The sequence below is a fragment of the Botrytis porri genome (genome assembly GCF_014898465.1).
Source record: "Botrytis porri strain MUCL 3234 chromosome Unknown BPOR_006, whole genome shotgun sequence".
Taxonomy (NCBI): Eukaryota; Fungi; Ascomycota; class Leotiomycetes; order Helotiales; family Sclerotiniaceae; genus Botrytis; species Botrytis porri.
The window spans coordinates 2,682,963-2,700,869 of record NW_024066080.1 but is presented as its reverse complement, the minus strand read 5'-3'; the positions used below and the strand labels follow the sequence as shown (position 1 = coordinate 2,700,869).

General features: G+C 44.3%; 6 protein-coding genes across 6 annotated transcripts; 2 read left to right on the top strand and 4 right to left on the bottom strand.

Moving 5' to 3' along the window:
• Window positions 1–306: 306 nt before the first annotated feature.
• Window positions 307–1,310, bottom strand: EAF01_005315 (uncharacterized protein; the record flags this gene model as incomplete). Its single annotated transcript, XM_038913570.1, has 4 exons — window positions 307–330; window positions 449–628; window positions 683–1,109; window positions 1,177–1,310. 4 exons carry the CDS (start codon window positions 1,308–1,310, stop codon window positions 307–309), a joined length of 765 nt encoding a protein of 254 aa, XP_038771656.1.
• Window positions 1,311–2,188: 878 nt separating this feature from the next.
• EAF01_005314 (uncharacterized protein) lies at window positions 2,189–6,404 on the top strand (the record flags this gene model as incomplete). Its single annotated transcript, XM_038913569.1, has 4 exons — window positions 2,189–2,430; window positions 2,484–5,523; window positions 5,578–5,916; window positions 5,967–6,404. 4 exons carry the CDS (start codon window positions 2,189–2,191, stop codon window positions 6,402–6,404), a joined length of 4,059 nt encoding a protein of 1,352 aa, XP_038771655.1.
• A 663-nt stretch (window positions 6,405–7,067) lies between these two features.
• Window positions 7,068–8,532, bottom strand: EAF01_005313 (uncharacterized protein; the record flags this gene model as incomplete). The annotated part of the gene is made up of 3 exons (XM_038913568.1): window positions 7,068–8,201; window positions 8,269–8,297; window positions 8,352–8,532. 3 exons carry the CDS (start codon window positions 8,530–8,532, stop codon window positions 7,068–7,070), a joined length of 1,344 nt encoding a protein of 447 aa, XP_038771654.1.
• A 598-nt stretch (window positions 8,533–9,130) lies between these two features.
• EAF01_005312 (uncharacterized protein) lies at window positions 9,131–11,586 on the bottom strand (the record flags this gene model as incomplete). Its single annotated transcript, XM_038913567.1, has 5 exons — window positions 9,131–9,730; window positions 9,783–10,217; window positions 10,407–10,505; window positions 10,550–11,290; window positions 11,344–11,586. 5 exons carry the CDS (start codon window positions 11,584–11,586, stop codon window positions 9,131–9,133), a joined length of 2,118 nt encoding a protein of 705 aa, XP_038771653.1.
• A 2,325-nt stretch (window positions 11,587–13,911) lies between these two features.
• On the top strand, window positions 13,912–14,703 carry EAF01_005311 (uncharacterized protein; the record flags this gene model as incomplete). The annotated part of the gene is made up of 1 exon (XM_038913566.1): window positions 13,912–14,703. One exon carries the CDS (start codon window positions 13,912–13,914, stop codon window positions 14,701–14,703), a length of 792 nt encoding a protein of 263 aa, XP_038771652.1.
• A 1,082-nt stretch (window positions 14,704–15,785) lies between these two features.
• EAF01_005310 (uncharacterized protein) lies at window positions 15,786–17,671 on the bottom strand (the record flags this gene model as incomplete). Its single annotated transcript, XM_038913565.1, has 6 exons — window positions 15,786–16,112; window positions 16,223–16,416; window positions 16,879–16,989; window positions 17,051–17,196; window positions 17,360–17,492; window positions 17,581–17,671. 6 exons carry the CDS (start codon window positions 17,669–17,671, stop codon window positions 15,786–15,788), a joined length of 1,002 nt encoding a protein of 333 aa, XP_038771651.1.
• Between the last annotated feature and the right edge of the window lie 236 nt (window positions 17,672–17,907).

Below are 17,907 nucleotides of genomic sequence, written 5' to 3'. Positions count from 1 at the left end.
AATTCTGACACTAGACAGTCAAAAAACTTTTTATTATCCCAACTTGCTCCCCAGTCTCGAATCTAACACAACTATAGCACCAGTATTTATTCAGTAGAACAGTCGCCCCAGTATGACATTCAAATGAACCCATGAAGAGATGCACACATTGCGAAAGAAGCAAAGAGGAAGAAACTGCAATTTATGATAATTGCCCCCCCGAAATCTATCATTACACTTTTGTGAAGGATTTTGATACATTATGTACATTACGACGGGGCAAAAGACACATTATTGTATCTCAATCGAGATCATAAATTTGAATATTTAAGAATCAGATTCTTCCTCAGGCTGGGATCATCGTTAGCATGGCTCATATCTTTCCAATGAAAGACTGTATCTCTCGTGAGCTCAAAGCATTGAGGATGCACAATCTTTTCCATAAGTTCGAATTAGGTTTAGTTTATACCTGGGGACGGTTTGGGTCGACGGTTCCCTTGACCTTGGCAGTCTCGGGAGCACCTTCACCCTTTTTACTCTTGGTAGGGTCATTGGTAATATCGGTGGAGTGCTTTGTATCGGTGTTTGAAAGACCTTCTTGTTTGCCAGATTGAGAGTTCTTGCCTTGGGGCTCCTTTGAAGCAGCGGCCTTGGAAGAGAAATGTTAACCTCGAATGCAATCCTTCAAAGTGTATCAACATACCTTGTCCGATGGCTCTCCCTCCTTTGCTTCTGAGTTATCCTCGCCTTGCTTGATGGCAGCCTTACTCTCTGATCGAGCTTTGTTTCCGCCCTTTGCATCAGGAATTGACTTGCGGACGTTCTTGTCAGTCTCTCCTACAATTTGTTCGTCATCGGAAGTAGCTGGTGTGTCTTGTTCCTTAGCCTCGTCATCACTGTCGGATTCTTCGGTCTTCTCGGACTCTTTTGACTCTTCCTTCTCCTCGGTCTTCTCTTCGGACTCGGCTGGCTTGTCTTCTTCTTTCTCTTCTACCTCCTCTTCCGTCTCTTCCTCATGCTCTTCGTGTGCATGGCTATCCCCGTGTCCTCCATGGTCGTGAGCAGGTTCTGGTTTGTTTGAGATCAGGAACCAACATGACGGGATGGTAACGGCTACTGCTCCGGCAGCCCTAAAGTATGACGTATTAGTTCAGGAATTCTTTCTGTTATGGTCGGTAAGAACAAGGTAAAACATACCAGACGGCATCACCACCGGACTTTGCCTGTCCATGACCTCCACTGGCATAAGCTCTTCTGGCGACTTGGTTGAATTGAGGGCGTGCTCGAATGTTGCGCAAGTTGCGCACAATCGCTGCTCGTGAGAATGCCATTATCGGAGGGCTAAGATTGAAAGGCAGGTATAGTTAATCTAATAAAACGCTATCAGTAACAACTATGCTGATAGATAAAACTTGAGGAAAGAGTTGTGTATGTCAATTGATGTGTGGGAGAAAGGATAGAAAATGTAGGTACGTACTTTATGAGGTAATACAATATTATTGAGTGAATTGAGGTTCCGAAAAAATCCTGGCAATTTATTAGTAGTTGGGCAAAAGATCACGCCAGCTGAGTCTCATTGGAAGCTTCTCTGGAGCAAAGCTTGGTGCAGGTGGAGCTTCCGCACCATTCTGCATCCTGAGGCAATAATTATCAAAGTGACTAAGCCGATCTCCCACTTCCCACAGCCAGAACCGCCAACTACCTACGTGGGCACGTGCTAGAGCCTAGATATGGACCTATCAACAGTACAGACAGTACTGTACGGGATACTGTACGTACTAGCTCAACCCCCACTACTTCTTCCGTCACCTCAAGGACCCATACTACCTAGTACTTTAATAATTATCTACAGAATCAACTTTACAAACGAAATCAACATACGAGTACATTGTCACTGTCTTTACGACTTCAAATAACCCTTCCTAAATAACTATCTTGTCAAGTAAGTTACTAATTGTTACATTTCCTAACACTTTCCTGCTTGGGGATCTTGGAAATTCAAACTCGAAATAAGATTCAAAAGTAATAAGCTAACTGAGCTCTACTTCCTCAAGGCTCCTCCCATTCACACCCGCATCTAAACTAGAAAAACAACAACAAAACAACTGCGAGTGTGTCCAAAATACAAATGGTAGTCTGATATTGCCACAAAACACATTTATCCTTCTAGCTATCATCATTAGGCCTGCCCTGCCGGTCCATAGTGAAGATGGCTTCCAGCTCAATAACCGTCAATCCGACTTCATTGACAGTTGCATCTTTGTTGCCAAAACTTCATGATGCGGATCCAGATTATAGATTCATGTCATTGAATGATCTTTTCCAGGTGTTGGAGAGTGGAAAACCGGACTTCCTCCACCATGATTACAATACAGCGGCAAAGACTGTGGATGGTATTCTTAGAACGTTGGATGATCAAAATGGAGAGGTACAAAATTTGGCCATTAAATGGTTAGTCTGCCAACAACCCTCGATCTAAGTAGAACTCAATTGACATGAAATAGCCTTGCTCCCCTTGTTGCCAAATTACCCAGCAATATAATTGCTCCGTTAATTGAGAGACTGTCGACATTAACAACTGAAAATTCGGTTGACAACTCAATACCTGCTATGGCTCTGCGAACGGTTGTCATCACTTTACCAAGACCGATCAGTGGTGTCACCCCCTCGAAAGATGTGCTCGAAGCATATTCTGCTATTAGCAGAGTTTTGATCCCAAGATTAGTCGGACGTGTCGTTGCTCAAAAGCCAACTAAGGGCCAAAACCTTCCGAACCCCCCACCAGGGATGCTTGATCCTTCCACAAATACCGAAATCGACTCAGATGCTGTTGATGTTTTGATAGAAGTTGCAAGATGCTTTGGCCCTCTTTTGCAGCACGCAGAAGTCGAAGCGCTACAAAGTTTAGTTATCGGCATCTTAGAGAATGAGAAGGCTAGTTCTGTCGTCAAGAAGCGGGCTGTTGTTGCAGTGTCTCTACTTGCTATGTATTTGACGGATTCCGATCTCAGTGGCTTTGTATCTCATATCATCGAGTGTCTTCGTAATCCACACTTGACCCCTGTACAGAGACGTTTATACATTACTATTCTCGGATCGATGGCTAGATCCATACCTTTGAGGTTCGGCCCTTACTTGAAAACTCTTGCGCCATTTGTGCTTTCTGCGCTGAGCGAGCAAGAACTTCAAGATCAGATTGAAAACTCCGCGGAAGATGGTGAAAGTAACCCTGAGATGGACGATGTGAGGGAATCTGCACTTGTGGCACTGGACGGCTTTTTAGCTTCTTGTGGTGCGGAAATGCGAATTCATACAGAAGAAACGATCGCAGCAGCTCTCAGATTTTTGAAGTATGATCCAAACTATAATGACGATGATGACGACGAGATGGGAGGAACTCAATCCGATGAAGATGATATGGCCGATTTCGACGATGACGATGATTTCGAGGCGGACGCTGGATTTGACGACGACGACGACGACGCTAGTTGGAAAGTTCGAAGATGTGCCGCGAAAACTCTCTATACCTTGATCTCAACTAGAGGTAGTGGTGATCTACTCGACGATGGAACTCTATACGCCCAAGTGGCTCCAACTCTTATCCAGAGATTCAATGAACGAGAGGAGAACGTTCGACTTGAAGTTATTGCTACCATGGCATGTTTAATTGGGAAAACTGGAGAGGGTGTCCTAGTCAACTTTTCGCCGGATGAGTCTTTAAACCATGCAAATCAAGCGCCTCCAAGTCGAAAGCGCAGAAGAGAGAGTGCTGGGTCAGCCACTTTTGATACTAAATCTTTTATCTCAAGATCTGCTGGTCTGACATCACCAACTATCGAGCCACTCCCCGTTTCAGGCCCCCGAACAGACCTGGCAAGACTGACCCCTGTGATTGTAAAGGCTGTTGTCAGATTACTCAAGACAAGCCCCATTCCAACGAAGCAAGCTCTCATCAACCTTTTGGACGGAATGGTTTCAGTTCAGGTTGGAGGGCTTTCAGAACACTTTGGTCAGCTTGTGGATCCTATCATAGATTCTATCAAAACATCGGGAGGCTCATCCTCTACTGCAACTACTAGTGGCGGTGCTGCCTCAGCTACTGCAAATACTCTGCGAATTGCTGCTCTCAAGTTGTTGGGTGATATTGCTCAAACTCATTCTTCGAGCGTGTTACAACCACACCTACCTAAAATCATTCCATGTGTAGCGTCAGCTGTACATGATAGGTTTTACAAGATTTCTGGTGAGGCTGTCGGTACAGCCGAACAACTCGTAAAGGCTTTGACACCTCCGAGATCGAAACCAGCGAGATCGACTCAACAAGAAGATATTTTGAAATTATACCAAGTGATCGTCGATCGGGTATCCGCTACCGACGCAGATGTTGAAGTTCGTCAACGTGCTATACATGCTCTAGGTATCATGCTTGCTCGCACAGCAAGTCCCGAAGGCTTATCACTTCTTTCAGAAACTAACCGAAGTTCTGCTCTCACTCTGCTCAGTGATAGACTAAAGAATGAAACCACTCGCCTCGCTGCTGTAAGAGCTGTTGATACTATTGCAGTCGGATCAATTGAGGTTGGTCCAACCACCAAAGGCCAACTGCAGCCACCATGGATTCGAGATGTCTCTCTAGAGCTTGCTGCGCAACTCCGAAAGGCCAACAGATCGCTTCGCGGTGCAAGTCTTGGGGCCCTGAAGAATCTCGTTGTTTCTCCGGCAGCTAGAAGCTCTCTCGACGCTCCGACAGTTCAAGGCCTTATCGACGCGCTTCTTCCTCTCTTAACCACAGTTGATCTTCATCTTCTAGGTCCGGCACTACTGGTACTGGCTACTTTGGTAATGGATGAAGCAAAGCTTGTTGTTACTGACCAGCTAAATCTTGCCCTTTGCGGATTATTAACCTCGTCATTAAGTGGCGCTGTACTTGACGCCGTCCTTCTCTTGGTCGCCAATATCGGAAAACAAGGAGTTGGTCAACCTCTGATGTCCGGTTTATTGAGAGATGTTAGTACTCGCGGAGACTCTACAGTCGTAGGAAAAGCTATTGGCACGCTTTTGGTATTTGGAGGGTCCTCAGTCGGAGTTACACTCGACAACTTCTTAAGCGAATTACAGAATCCCTCCTCGGATGAAGCTAGACAATGCTTAGCCTTGGCTGTTCTCGGAGAAGCTGGATTACAGTTGGGTGCAAAATCACCATTGAATCCATCCACCTTCACAGCTCATTTCAGATCCTCTTATGACAAAGTTCCTCTTGCTGCAGCAATCGCGTTAGGACGCGCGGGAGCTGGAGACACATCTTTGTATCTCCCAGAGATTTTGAATATGATTAAAGGTGGAGATGAATTTTTACTTCTACATTCTATCAAGGAAATACTTCAGCAAGCTGGCAACAACCCTACTGCCATCACCCAGCACACTACTGTTCTTTGGGAAAGATTACTTGCCGCTTCGCAAGCTGAGGACAATAAGGCCGTTGGTGCAGAGTGCATTGGTCGTTTGACAATGATTGATCCTAAGGCATTTATGCCACAATTAAAGGTTTGTTGCAACTGGAAGGTATTGAATTCGCATCCGCTAATGATTTTTTTATAGGGCTATCTGTCTGACTCAAATGCCTCAATTAGAGCTATGGTTATTCAAGCAATCCGTTATACCTTATCTGATAGTAACGACTCACTCGATTCAGTGTTGAAGATCATGTTGATTGATATGCTGAAGGTCATGCTGACTGATACCGAGTTGGAGAACCGTCGGTTGGCACTGACTACCTTGAACGCTGCTGCGCATAACAAAGCAGATCTCATCAACCCCAATCTCAATCAGTTGCTTCCATTTGTTATGAGTGAATCGGTAATAAAGGAAGAGTTGATTCATGAGGTAATGATGGGACCTTTCAAACATAAAGTTGATGATGGTCTAGAGGTCCGAAAGGTAGGATTCTTCTTATAGTTTTAGTTGTGCATCGCTAATCTAGATTATAGAGTGCATATGAAACGTTGTATGCTCTTATGGAGACCGCGTTCTCACGTATGAACATTCTTGATTTTTACGATCGTATTATCGCCGGTTTGAAAGATGAGCACGATATCCGATCTCTCTGCAATCTAATGTTGAACAAGTTGGTCATCCTGGATCCTGATGAGACAGCTCGACGCCTCGACGCAATTGCAGATTGTTTCCGCGTTACTCTGTCGGTCAAATTGAAGGAATCAGCCGTCAAGCAAGAAATAGAGAAGCAGGATGATGCAGTCAAGAGTACTCTCCGCTCAACGCTGAATTTGCATGCTCGAATTCCATCAGCTAGCACAGGAATGGGTGCACAAAGCAGCCAACATCAGACATGGAGAACCTACTTTGAATGGGTAGAGAAGGATTTCGAAGCGCAGTTGAAATCACTGAGGGAAGAGAAAAAAGATTGAATTCATTTTAGTGGAGCGGAGGTGTAAACTTGACTAATAATGCTGATGATATGAATGACGATGAAGACGAATGTGATGAAGATAGCGACGAATGACATTGGCATTGTTACGTATATTGTTTTACAAAAGTAAAGAGGCTTGCATACATAATTTGCAATGCATATGAAGTGAGCGAACATGAAGCAAAGGCGGTTGATTTTAAACATTGGAGTTCAGTTTGAATCCATTTTTAAGCTAGATAGCTCTGTATGAAGCAATTATATTCTCAAATTACATTCTATACATGTGTCAAATATTGTGAGTAGACTGTTAGTGCATCAAAAGAAACCATCACCCGAGGCAGAAATGAGAGGAGTTCTATCTTTCATTTCCCGCTAAAAAGCCACCCAGCTATTGCTGTAATCTACAAAGAAAGGGTTCTAAATTTACATGTGTAACATTGAATAAACGAACTCCTTTCTCGCTATTCAAATATACAATAAAAGATCCACTTTCTTATAATCTTCCTTTCTTTTCCATCCGGGTTTCCATCTTTCCCTTTCGTTTTCATTGGACGTTCATTTTATACAATGCGTTTGCATTGTATTATTTCCCTTCCGTTTCATACACGTTATGCGTCATTCCATTTTCGCCCTTCTCTACTGTTTTAATGCATTAAATGATTTACTTGATGATTCTGGTAACCAATCCAGTGGCGACGGTTCGTCCTCCCTCACGGATGTTGAAACGCTGACCAACGTCCAAAGCGCAAGGCTTCTCAATCTCACATTGCATCTCGACATTGTCACCTGGCATGACCATTTTGGAATCGGCGTCTTCAGTTCCGTCGGGGAAGTGGAGAGCAGCAGCTTCATCAGCAGTTCTGATGAAGATTTGTGGTCGGTAGTTTTGGTGGAAACCAGTGTGGCGTCCTCCTTCTTCCTTGGTGAGAACGTACATGGAGACGAGGAATTTGGTGTGGGCCTTGGTGTGTCCTGGGGCGGAAATGACCATTCCACGTCGGACATCTTCACGCTTGATACCACGGAGCAAAAGACCGGAGTTGTCTCCTGCACGGGATTCGTCACAAGACTTCTTGAAAGTCTCGATATCAGTGACCTTGGTCTTGATGACTTGGTCTCCCTTTCCAACAATCTCGACTTCGGAATCCTTCTTGAGGACACCACGCTCGACACGACCAGAGGCGACAGTTCCACGACCTGGGATGGAGAAAACATCCTCAACGGACATGAGGAAAGGCTTGTCGAGGTCACGTTGTGGGGTTGGAATCCAGGTATCAACTGCGTTCATCAACTCGTCGATTTTCTCGGTTCCGATTTCTGGTCTGCGGCCCTCGAGTGCGCAAAGGGCGGATCCGAGAATGATAGGGGTCTCCTCTCCTTCGAATCCGTATGTGCTGAGGAGATCACGCATCTCCATCTCGACCAACTCCAACATCTCAGGGTCCTCAAGAGCATCGACCTTGTTGACGAAAACGACAATCTTTTGAACACCGACTTGACGGGCAAGCAAAAGATGCTCACGGGTTTGAGGCATTTGTCCGTCAGAAGCAGCAACGACAATGACAGCTCCGTCCATGTTGGCAGCTCCGGTAATCATGTTCTTGATGTAATCTGCGTGACCGGGACAGTCGACGTGGGAGTAGTGGCGGGCTTCAGTGGCATATTCGATATGGGCAGTCGAAATGGTGATACCACGCTTTCGCTCTTCGGGAGCCTTATCAATGGCACCGTAATCGAGGAAATTGGCCATTCCCTTCTCTGCTTGTCTTTTGGTGATAGCGGCAGTCAATGTGGTCTATAGATTCATGATCTAATTAGCATTTATTTGCCTCTGCGGGGCTTTCGAGGTTGATATGATGTACCTTTCCGTGATCGACGTGACCAATTGTACCTGTATAAAATTAGCAAATGCCTTGTGGCATACACATAGGAACAGCCACCATACCAATATTAACATGCGGCTTCGAGCGCTCGAAAGCGGTAGCATATGAGCGAGCAGCATTGATCACAGCAGCTCCATTTTGTCTTCTCAAAGCATGCTGTAAAGGACTGACAGCATTACCCTGACGCAGCGCAGATCGTGCTGTCTGGAAGAAAGGAGTAATTGATCTCGCAAACGCCGGCATTTTGAATGTGAGATTTAGAGGAAAGAAAGAAAAAGAGTGTTTTGAGTGGGATTTACAAATACTGGTGCCACTGACAATATTTTGGTTCCATCTCGAAATATTTTTTGGACCATCTAGGTCGCCGTAGTGGAGTGTGAAGTTGGTCTGTGCGATGTTCTAAGATGACTTTAGCACTTCAAATGTACAGAGTAGGTGAACACAGCTACCTACCTAGATGGATACAAAATAACATGAGTTTAGAATTGTATTGTAATTTGAAAGATACAATGAGCTTCTTTCTTCTGTTTACCCTCTTCCTACCTACTTGCTTGATAATATCGACTCTCAACGACCTCACTATATGAATACACACGTGACATTACATAAGTTTCCACCGATTATGAGATTCGCATTAGTGTTTGCAGATCCACTCCTCACATAGCTTTTCAATATCTGGATTGTTGTTGAGAAAAGACACCGAGAATTCGAGCGTGCAATAGTTATTCAGGCAGCTCTACTAAAATAAAACAAAGGATGAGCCGCTCTTCAATCAGCATCTATATGCCTATCCTACCGAACTCCCAACTCCCGCTATGCTAATATGTCAATATATGCTAAATCACAAGGCAATGTCAAATCTTCTGAACTCTCTCGCACCCCAGAGATCAATTTGGGCAAAAGCGTCCCGGATACCACCCCATGCATCTAATCGCTCCAATTCTGCAGCCTCTACCTCGTTTGTTACCAGGGCACTTGGTTGATATTCGTGCCATGGCCATTCATCAGCGGGACACTTTTCCCACTCCCCTTCAAGCAAATCTGATCCCTTTCCTCTGAACCTAGGAGCATCGGGAACTTTTCCATCACGAAAGTAAGCTCTGACTTTCTCAATGGTACATCTGGATTTCACAGCTATAGTGCAATGTCCTTCGGATTCTTGTTCAAAGAAGCCCGCGTCCACGAACTTTGTGGCCATCTTTACTCCTGCGAATAATGGTGTGACAGGATCTGCGCTGTTGCTAATATAAAGCAGTGGAAATGCAGTCTTAATTGGCTTCTGCCTATGTGCTGGATGGTCATCCCATCGCATGGGGGGATCAATACTTTGAATATCATATCCAGAACATTGTATCATGAGCGACATCCATGCATCCGCAAATGCTGATTGGGCTTCCATGTCTTCGAACATGCTCTCAATCTCAGAGTATGTGTGGTTGAGCTATAAATACAAATTAGAATTTCAAAAGTAATTCGTGCAGTAATATGCTTACTGGGTACTTCTTGTCACTGCAAAGAATGACTCGTTGCGCATCATCGAAATAACTCCATTTTGGCTGAGAGTGTTTACAAACGAACTCGAAATCGTTCAACGGAGGTGTTGGAGTAAACTCAATCCAATCTTCGGGGTTGCGTTCCAGGATATCGAGCAATTGAGCGACAGCTTGAAACCCATATAGGGGAGCGTAGAGCGTCTGGAAAATTTGGTATTTGACGTCTGAATAGGTCACGAGAAAGGGTATTAAGGTGTCCTTTGAAACAAGAGATATCGGGCTCTCTTTTAGTCTCCACATAACAGACTCGAACCTCTCCTCGATATCTGTTACCTTGTCGGTCTTCCTGTAGAATTGACACGCAGACTTCGCCTCGTGGCAGTATCTGAAGAACGATGACCACACCTTGTCTGCATCTCGTTGACTCTCGAGCCACTGCAAAATTGAGGAGTCAGTGTCGCTTATCACGGAATGAATTTTGAAACAAATTGATAAAAAGCGAGGTATAGAATTTATATCGGGATCCCAAAAAGTTTACGTGATGAAAGATACAAATGAAATTTGAGTCCGGGGATCAGGATCAGGTAGCAAAAGCGAAGGATTGTAGTGACCGGTTGAACTTACAATAGGAGCAACATAATTATCAGCATCAACAACACCATCCAGGACAAGTCGGCCTACTCTATCCGGGAACATTGCTGCGAAGGTAGATCCAAGAAGTGTCTAGAGAATTCAGTACTTGCCACGAGACGGTCGAAGGTACATACCCCATAGCTGAAACCCCAATACACTAATTTACCCTTTGTTTCTAAACTTGCATCTTCGGGCTCTCTTTGAATAGGAAGATCAAAATCGGCAGTATTATAGTATGTCGATTCTTCTTTTATACTCGAGGTCCAATCATCCCACGCATCTATGATACTAATCATATCTCTTGCAACACTTGGTGTTCCGGCATGTCGAAAAATACTGCTTTGTCCACTCAAAGAATCCTTCTCCGCGCACAATTTTGCCATAGCTTTTGCACGTGCGTTAAGATGTCGCAATGCTGTTGAACTCGTATTAGCCAGACCGATTGCTTGGCCCGCGGTGTTGAAGAGTAGTCTGTGGTAATCTCCCCGTGCCTGATCATCTCCCACTCCATCATATGTCCCTCCATACGAGAAACAATCGGCTCGTGGTGTCGTTGCTCCAATACCTCGAGGATCAAATCCAATCACATCTTGATCGCCGCCAACAATATTTTGAATCAATGGTCCGGCTGCTAAACCAAACAATGTACCAGAGCCTCCGGGGCCACCTGGATTCAGGAGTAATGGTGATTCGGAGAATTTATCCCCGGTATGATTTCCAGGTATTAGAATTAACGCAATATGTACTTTAGGGTTATCATCCGATTCATTAAGAGGCCGATGATAGTCCATAGGAACTGTGAGTCTTGCACATTTGAACCTCGATCTAGGAACGTCAAAGCATGGATACCATTTAAGTTTCTTACTCGGTATTATCTGTAAAAATGTCAGATACCAGAGTTCATGAACCTTGAGAGGAAATTTTAGACCTCATCAAACTCATAGTACTTCTTCCCATGAACATCAGATATTGGTTCCCCAGACCCAACTAAATCTGATATGACGAACCATGTCCACCAGACAAACAAAATGGTAGCAATAGTGAGGCCTGGCCATTTAGGGGAACCTCTAACAACCTTTACGTTCTTAACTCGTCTAATGGTTTTCGGAAGAAGACTACTTCTTTCCTCCACCTTGACATCTTCAACATCGAAATCTTGAAACGTCTTCATTGTTGACTCCTATAAACTAGCTGGTTCATCGAAACGAGAACTCGCTAAGAAATCAAACTCCAGTGAAAGTCGGTATCGTATTTGTAGATTTAAAAACGCAATAATCTGAAGAGAAGGCGTCAGGATGAACAAGATGGCTTGAATTGGAAGTAAAAGGGAAGTGTATGTCTAAAGCGGTACAGTTTCAGGCAGGCGGGGGCTCGGGGTAAGCGGATAGGTCTCATGAGGAATTACAAAGTTTGAGCACGTAATAGATCGGATGAGCTGTGTCCAATAATAATCCTGGTGATGTTTTGGGGGCTTAATGGTACGTGCGCCGCAACGTCCATCGGGATCAGGTGATCTGAAGGCACAACAAGCGTTTGATAGTGATTATATACTGACCTATATACTGACTGACCTGTAGGCAAGCAATTCACCAAACGATAGGTTGGAGGCCTCCTCATATGCACACCTAGGTTATAAACTCCCAGTGTTTCGGTTGCAGGCGTGGTTTTTCCTCTGCATGCGCGTACCGCACTATGTGAGTACTAACGGCAATGTCTCCCTCCAGACACTCACCGACTTCATGGCGCATGATCAATTGAGACTTGGGAGAATCTTTCATCGCTGAAAAGCAACGCCAGGTCTGCATCGAAAACGCTGAGAGTGACACGGCGCCCCTTAATCGTGACCAACGAACAATCTCCCTTTAGCAAACTAATCGCGCAGCGAGCTTCTAGGTACTGATACAGCAAAGTTCTCTGTGCGATGACACGCATAGATAAACGATATTTAGCGCTTGTCGAATGACACTGTGTGATATCACTTACATGGATAAAAAAGCCACACAAAAATACAAACTAACGGCTCGAAGCTTGATAGTATATAAATAGATGACGGTTAAATGGCACTGTTGCCCTGTGTCGTACTTCCAGCAATTGACGCAGCTTTTGCTTCCCGCCTTCAATACGCATAAGGTCACCAGGGTAGTATCAAATCACTGATTGTATCCCCTTTACAATACAGGCCCTTACATCAGAATATCCATTAACCACGGCCGTGGGAATTCGCATAATCAAGATAGCTGTGGAACACTCAGAATTTCCGCAACCTTTCGACAAATTTGATCTCGTGATGCTCAAAATTTGGTCGATACGAACCTGAAGCGTTTATCTGAGTTCTATGCCCTCCATGTGGCCACTCTAATTATGGCAGCATGTGCGGAGTTGCATGGACTTCGTGGTCTGCGGTCTGCGGTCTCGCGCATTGATAATACGAAAACGAACTAGAATTCATATCTCACACGCGTGTCATCCTTTACAGTTCCCCTAATGGCTTTGACACCATATGATATTAAGTCTGCTATGTGCAAACGTAGATCTGCGTTTGTTTTCATGCAGTTGCAATGCAGTTTGCTAGAATTGGGGGGTGCCCGAAAAAAAAAATGACGCCTGTACTTCCACTCACATCCGATATGGCACAACAGCAATAGAGGTAATCGCAAGATTGTATTCCATCAGAAGAATGTTCGACGTACCAAATACCGTCATTCCATGTCGGTAAAAGTTATACACTTCAGGGCTAGCGCTAATCTACCTTGAGACTAGTCATAGATCAGCGGATATCCCCCTATCTTCATTCTGTTCACACTTCTTGTGATATCCGACTTCATCTGTCAAGATGTATCATTGCTGTGCAAGTTATGTAATGTATGATTGCGAGTCATACATAAGAAAGGCTTACCGTGTGTCCTTTTGCTCTTCGTTGTTCTGGGAGCCTTTGGTTCCAAACCGTAACCAATTCACTAACTAGCTAGGAGGGTGAATCTCAGAGGCATTGTCCAACTCAGCCAGTCACATATTGATGTCCCTATTTTGATATATCTTCTCTACTTTTACAATACAGATAAGATGTTTTTCCTGTGGGACCACCCGAAATGCATGGAAGATCTCGGTCGGTGTCTCAATGCTTGACGAGCTCTTCGTTCATCTGGGCATGGTATGACAGCTTCATGTGAATAACATTGTTTCTACCGCTACCCTACTCGTTCAATCTTGCCACTCTAGTTCGGAAGTTTTGAAATTCCCAATATCTCATTTGTAAGAGGTAAAATTAAGTTACAGAGGGTGCCGTACGAGGAAGTCGCGAAGCCTTGTTATCCTACCGTACGCACAAGGAAGGCGCGAGGTCTCGGTATTTTCAAATACGGTTCGTTAACTCTACAGTTCGCAATTAATCGAGAACAAATGCACATAAAAACAGACCCAAGTGCTCATCCTACAACATCCTAGGTTTCTACCAACACCCAACACCTAGAAAGTATCAGAAAACATTATCACCAAAATGTCTCCTTCGGCTATCATCGATGAGTCCAACGTCCTTTCAACTGTTGTTGGCGAGGCCAAGATTGCTCCTTCTATCCCATGTCCAACGGCGCCAGTAAAAGGAGAATTTCCTTCTGTCGAGTACTACGATCATATTGCTAAGACCTACGAGGGTGCTTTTTCTCACGACATCGGTCTCCAAGAATTCATAGAGAGAACCCTTCTGGAGCTACCCAACAATCCAAAAACTCTCGATATTGGCTGTGGAACTGGCAAGCCTGTCTCATACACAATGGCGGCCCTTGGTCATGATGTTCATGGTGTCGACCTATCCGGCGCCATGGTCGATCGATCCATGAAGTGTGTTCCCACGGGCTCATTCACACAAGCACACATGTTGGATTATACCCCTCAATTCCAGAACGACACTCCTGACTTTGACGTCATCTTTGCTATCTTCTCACTCTTCTGCTTGTCTCGCGAAGAGACGACTACAATGGTCTCAAAGATATTCAGCTGGTTAAAACCAAACGGACTCTTGTGTATCGGCACCATCTGCGCCGAAGACTTCAAAACAACACCTTCGATGTATGATGCGGATGGATTGTGCGCCACGGATGTTGAAATGATGTTCTTGGGATCAAAGTGTTCTACTATGACAGCATTCACAAGGCAAGGTTGGAAGAAAGTTATTGAGGCCGCTGGCTTTGAGATCACTTACACGAAGAGTGATTTGTTTACACCACGACCAAGTGCAGGCATTGCTTCTGATGATGAGATGCATTATTATATTATGGCAAGGAAGATTTAAGAAGATTGGTCTCCTTAGTTCAGTCTAGAGTGTATCAATTGAGCTGAGCTTGCGCGTTTATACCTATCTCTTATTCTCCATTTTGTGATGATATTCCCACCAAAACTACATGCATGCACCCGCCTATATTATGTTAATCTAGTAAATACGGAAGCCATAACCTACCAATTCATTCTTCCAACCTCATTCACCGCCCAATATTTACTCTCAAAAATCCCCCCTCATTTCCCTCCTCAAACAAGTGGGTCCATCCACCATCTCATCGTCGCCAAATCTCTAAAATCCAATCTCTCCTCCCCCCTCTCAAAAAATAAAAAATACTCCCAAAAACCCACAAAAGAAAAGAGAAGAAAAAAATGGCAAAACAACAGGGCGGCCAACCCCCATCATCCCAGCTTCTCACGCGCGTGAGCTCTGTGGCCAATATCCTGTTTAGCGCATTCAAGCCAGTCAATTCGACGAACCGCCAAGCCACCAGAGGCCATCTCCTTGCCAACTCCGCTAAACGAATACATATTGGTTGAAGATGATGCTGGGGATTGGGATACATATGGGGAGCAAAGGTGAAGGGTGGGAGGAGATATGAATGTGATGTCGGGAGATTCATTGCCGGCTACCTATTGTCTTGATTGTGAGATCTTGCTAAAGATTTCTGCAACGTCTGTTTTTTCGTCCATCGGCTCAAGGCATTATTTTTAAATAGAGGATGTAGCATGTGTCAATTCGAATGATGTCTTTGCAAACCTTTAGCAAATAAGCGCATTACAGAGAATATAAATAACATGCGGATAAGTCAGAAATGTTCGAAGTCAGGCTGTGTGGTAGTTGTTGTGCAACGAGTATCTCAAAGTAGGAAGAATCGACCATGGTAGGAAAAGCGGACAATGATTTGTTCTGTAAAATAAAAGCAGATGTCAACCAAACAATCATTATCATAATTATGAAGCCAGAAAAACATCCAAACCAAGTTTGCCGAATTGCGCAAAACACCTCGAATCTCCACTTTCTCCGAACCATTGCCAAATTCCATAGCCATAGCCATACCTGTGTCTGTATCCAATATAACCCCTCTTACCTAAAATCTAACATCTTCCCCAAACCCAATTTCCAATCTCCCACCCTTGACTACCCTTCTTTTCAAGACAATCCTCTCCAAACCCGAAATTAGGTTGGTCATGATACTCATTCTCCACCACGAACAACTCAACTTCCACACCACCTGTTTCCGTTCCCACTTTTTGCAAGATGTCCGCGAAGGCTCTCACATCGTCGACAAAGGCTTCGTCTGCACCAGCTACGATTAGAATTGATGACACGGCGGTGGAAAGACGTGACCACCATGATGAAGAAGCGTAGAGTGGTTCAAGGTAATTATCTGATGGAACAGAAGCCTGATAATCGCTTGACCACTTGTGGTTGATGGGTTTAGGTTAGCCGAGTAATATCGGAATCAATTGGGTGAGATCAAGATGAGGTTGAGAAAATATGAAGGAAGTGCAATTTAAGAACAAAAACTTACAACTTTGACAGAGACGGGATCAATTAGATCTTTATATTTGTTTGCATCGTATGATTTAGAGCCGGTGGCAAATGTAACCCAAGGTGCTAAGAGCACAGCTCCATTCAGTGGTTCTGAGAGACGAACTCGAGGAACACTTTCGTTTGGATGGCCATGCATGATGTGAGACAGCAGAGCGAGGACGAGATTTGCGCCTGCAGAGTCGCCAGCTAGCATTACGGAGGATGGAGGGTAGCTGAAAGATTGGAGATATGTCTGTCAGTCTTGGGAGCTCATGATGATGAGACTTGAGCATTTCCAATAGTCTAAACAGCAATTCATTCAAGATTTCAGCTTTGAGATTCTGAAGATACTATCATCGATGTCATAGATTCATTATTTCAAATCAATTTGATTATCAGAACTATTTCAATGCTTAAAGGGATTGAATGTTCCTAAGGTTTTGATTTCTGGGACGCAATCCGGACTATTGGACACCCACTTTCTGAAATTAAGAGGTAGACTTACTTCAAAGTTTGAACGACATGATTTAGCAACGCGGCAGCTTGTTCCAATTGTCGAGGATAGACCCTACTCGGGGAAAGATCTATGTGCATTTATCAGTATCCACACACCAATGCTCAAATTACAAGTAGATATAAGGTAATATAGCATACCATAAGATAGGAACAATACCGCCAAACTCTTTCCCTCTTTCTCTGCACCATCCACAAGCCTAAACATATATTCGACGGCTTCGGGGGTTGCAGGAAGTGCAAAACCGCCTCCTAATAGACACAAACGATTCAGATCTTGTATGCGACGCAATGATAAGAACTTTGGACGAACCATGGAAATTGAGAATTATCTTCTTCGCTCCTTTTTTGCCTACCCAGTGCGCCTGCGTTCCATCCTCCAAAGTCTCGCTCAAGGGTTCTATACCCCGCTGCTTGCAAACGGTTTCGTATGCATGATCTGTATTTGGAGTGACATATCTTATTCATTAGCGTGTGATGCCAAGTTTCCACCCTCACTATTCATTATGGCAACTCGATAGCGAACTGAGATAAAGACCATTGAAAAACTAAACACAGAGTATTCCAAGGAACACATCAAGCAAATCCACAGTTTCCTCAGCCAGTTTTAAAGACAACTCACAAAATTTGCCTTGGGCTCATTCTCCTACACATAGTCCTCATCGCTGTAAGAAGGACATATCTTTTATAACTTCCCCTCTTCGCATTTCTCGTACGCCATATACCGGTCAGGAGACCGAATAATGTGTTTCCTACTATTTCGGGGTTCTCTAGTTAGTTCAAGTTTGCAATGTTTTGGTACATAAGAAAGGAAGCATTCAAGAAAATGAAGGGGTCGCATACAGATACTCGTGTATGCTAGCACAACATCCAGTTTCTCGGCAATGGATAGAGTATCAGCCAATTCTTTCTGCGAAACAGTCGAGGAGGACATTTTGGGATAAACTTTGTTGAGTATTTGAGAGACTAGATTAATGAGATGAGAAGAAGTGAAACAAGGTTTGTTCAAGAGGGACCACCGATGAGCTAAACAACCCTTCAGCTGAACCCCCCGCATCACTGTACAACATCACCAGGATCGCTCCTGCTGCATACAGTTAGTTGCACGGGCTGCAGCTGGCATCTGAGCAAAGTGGCGTCTGCAATGTAACCTTCAATAGCCATTGAACA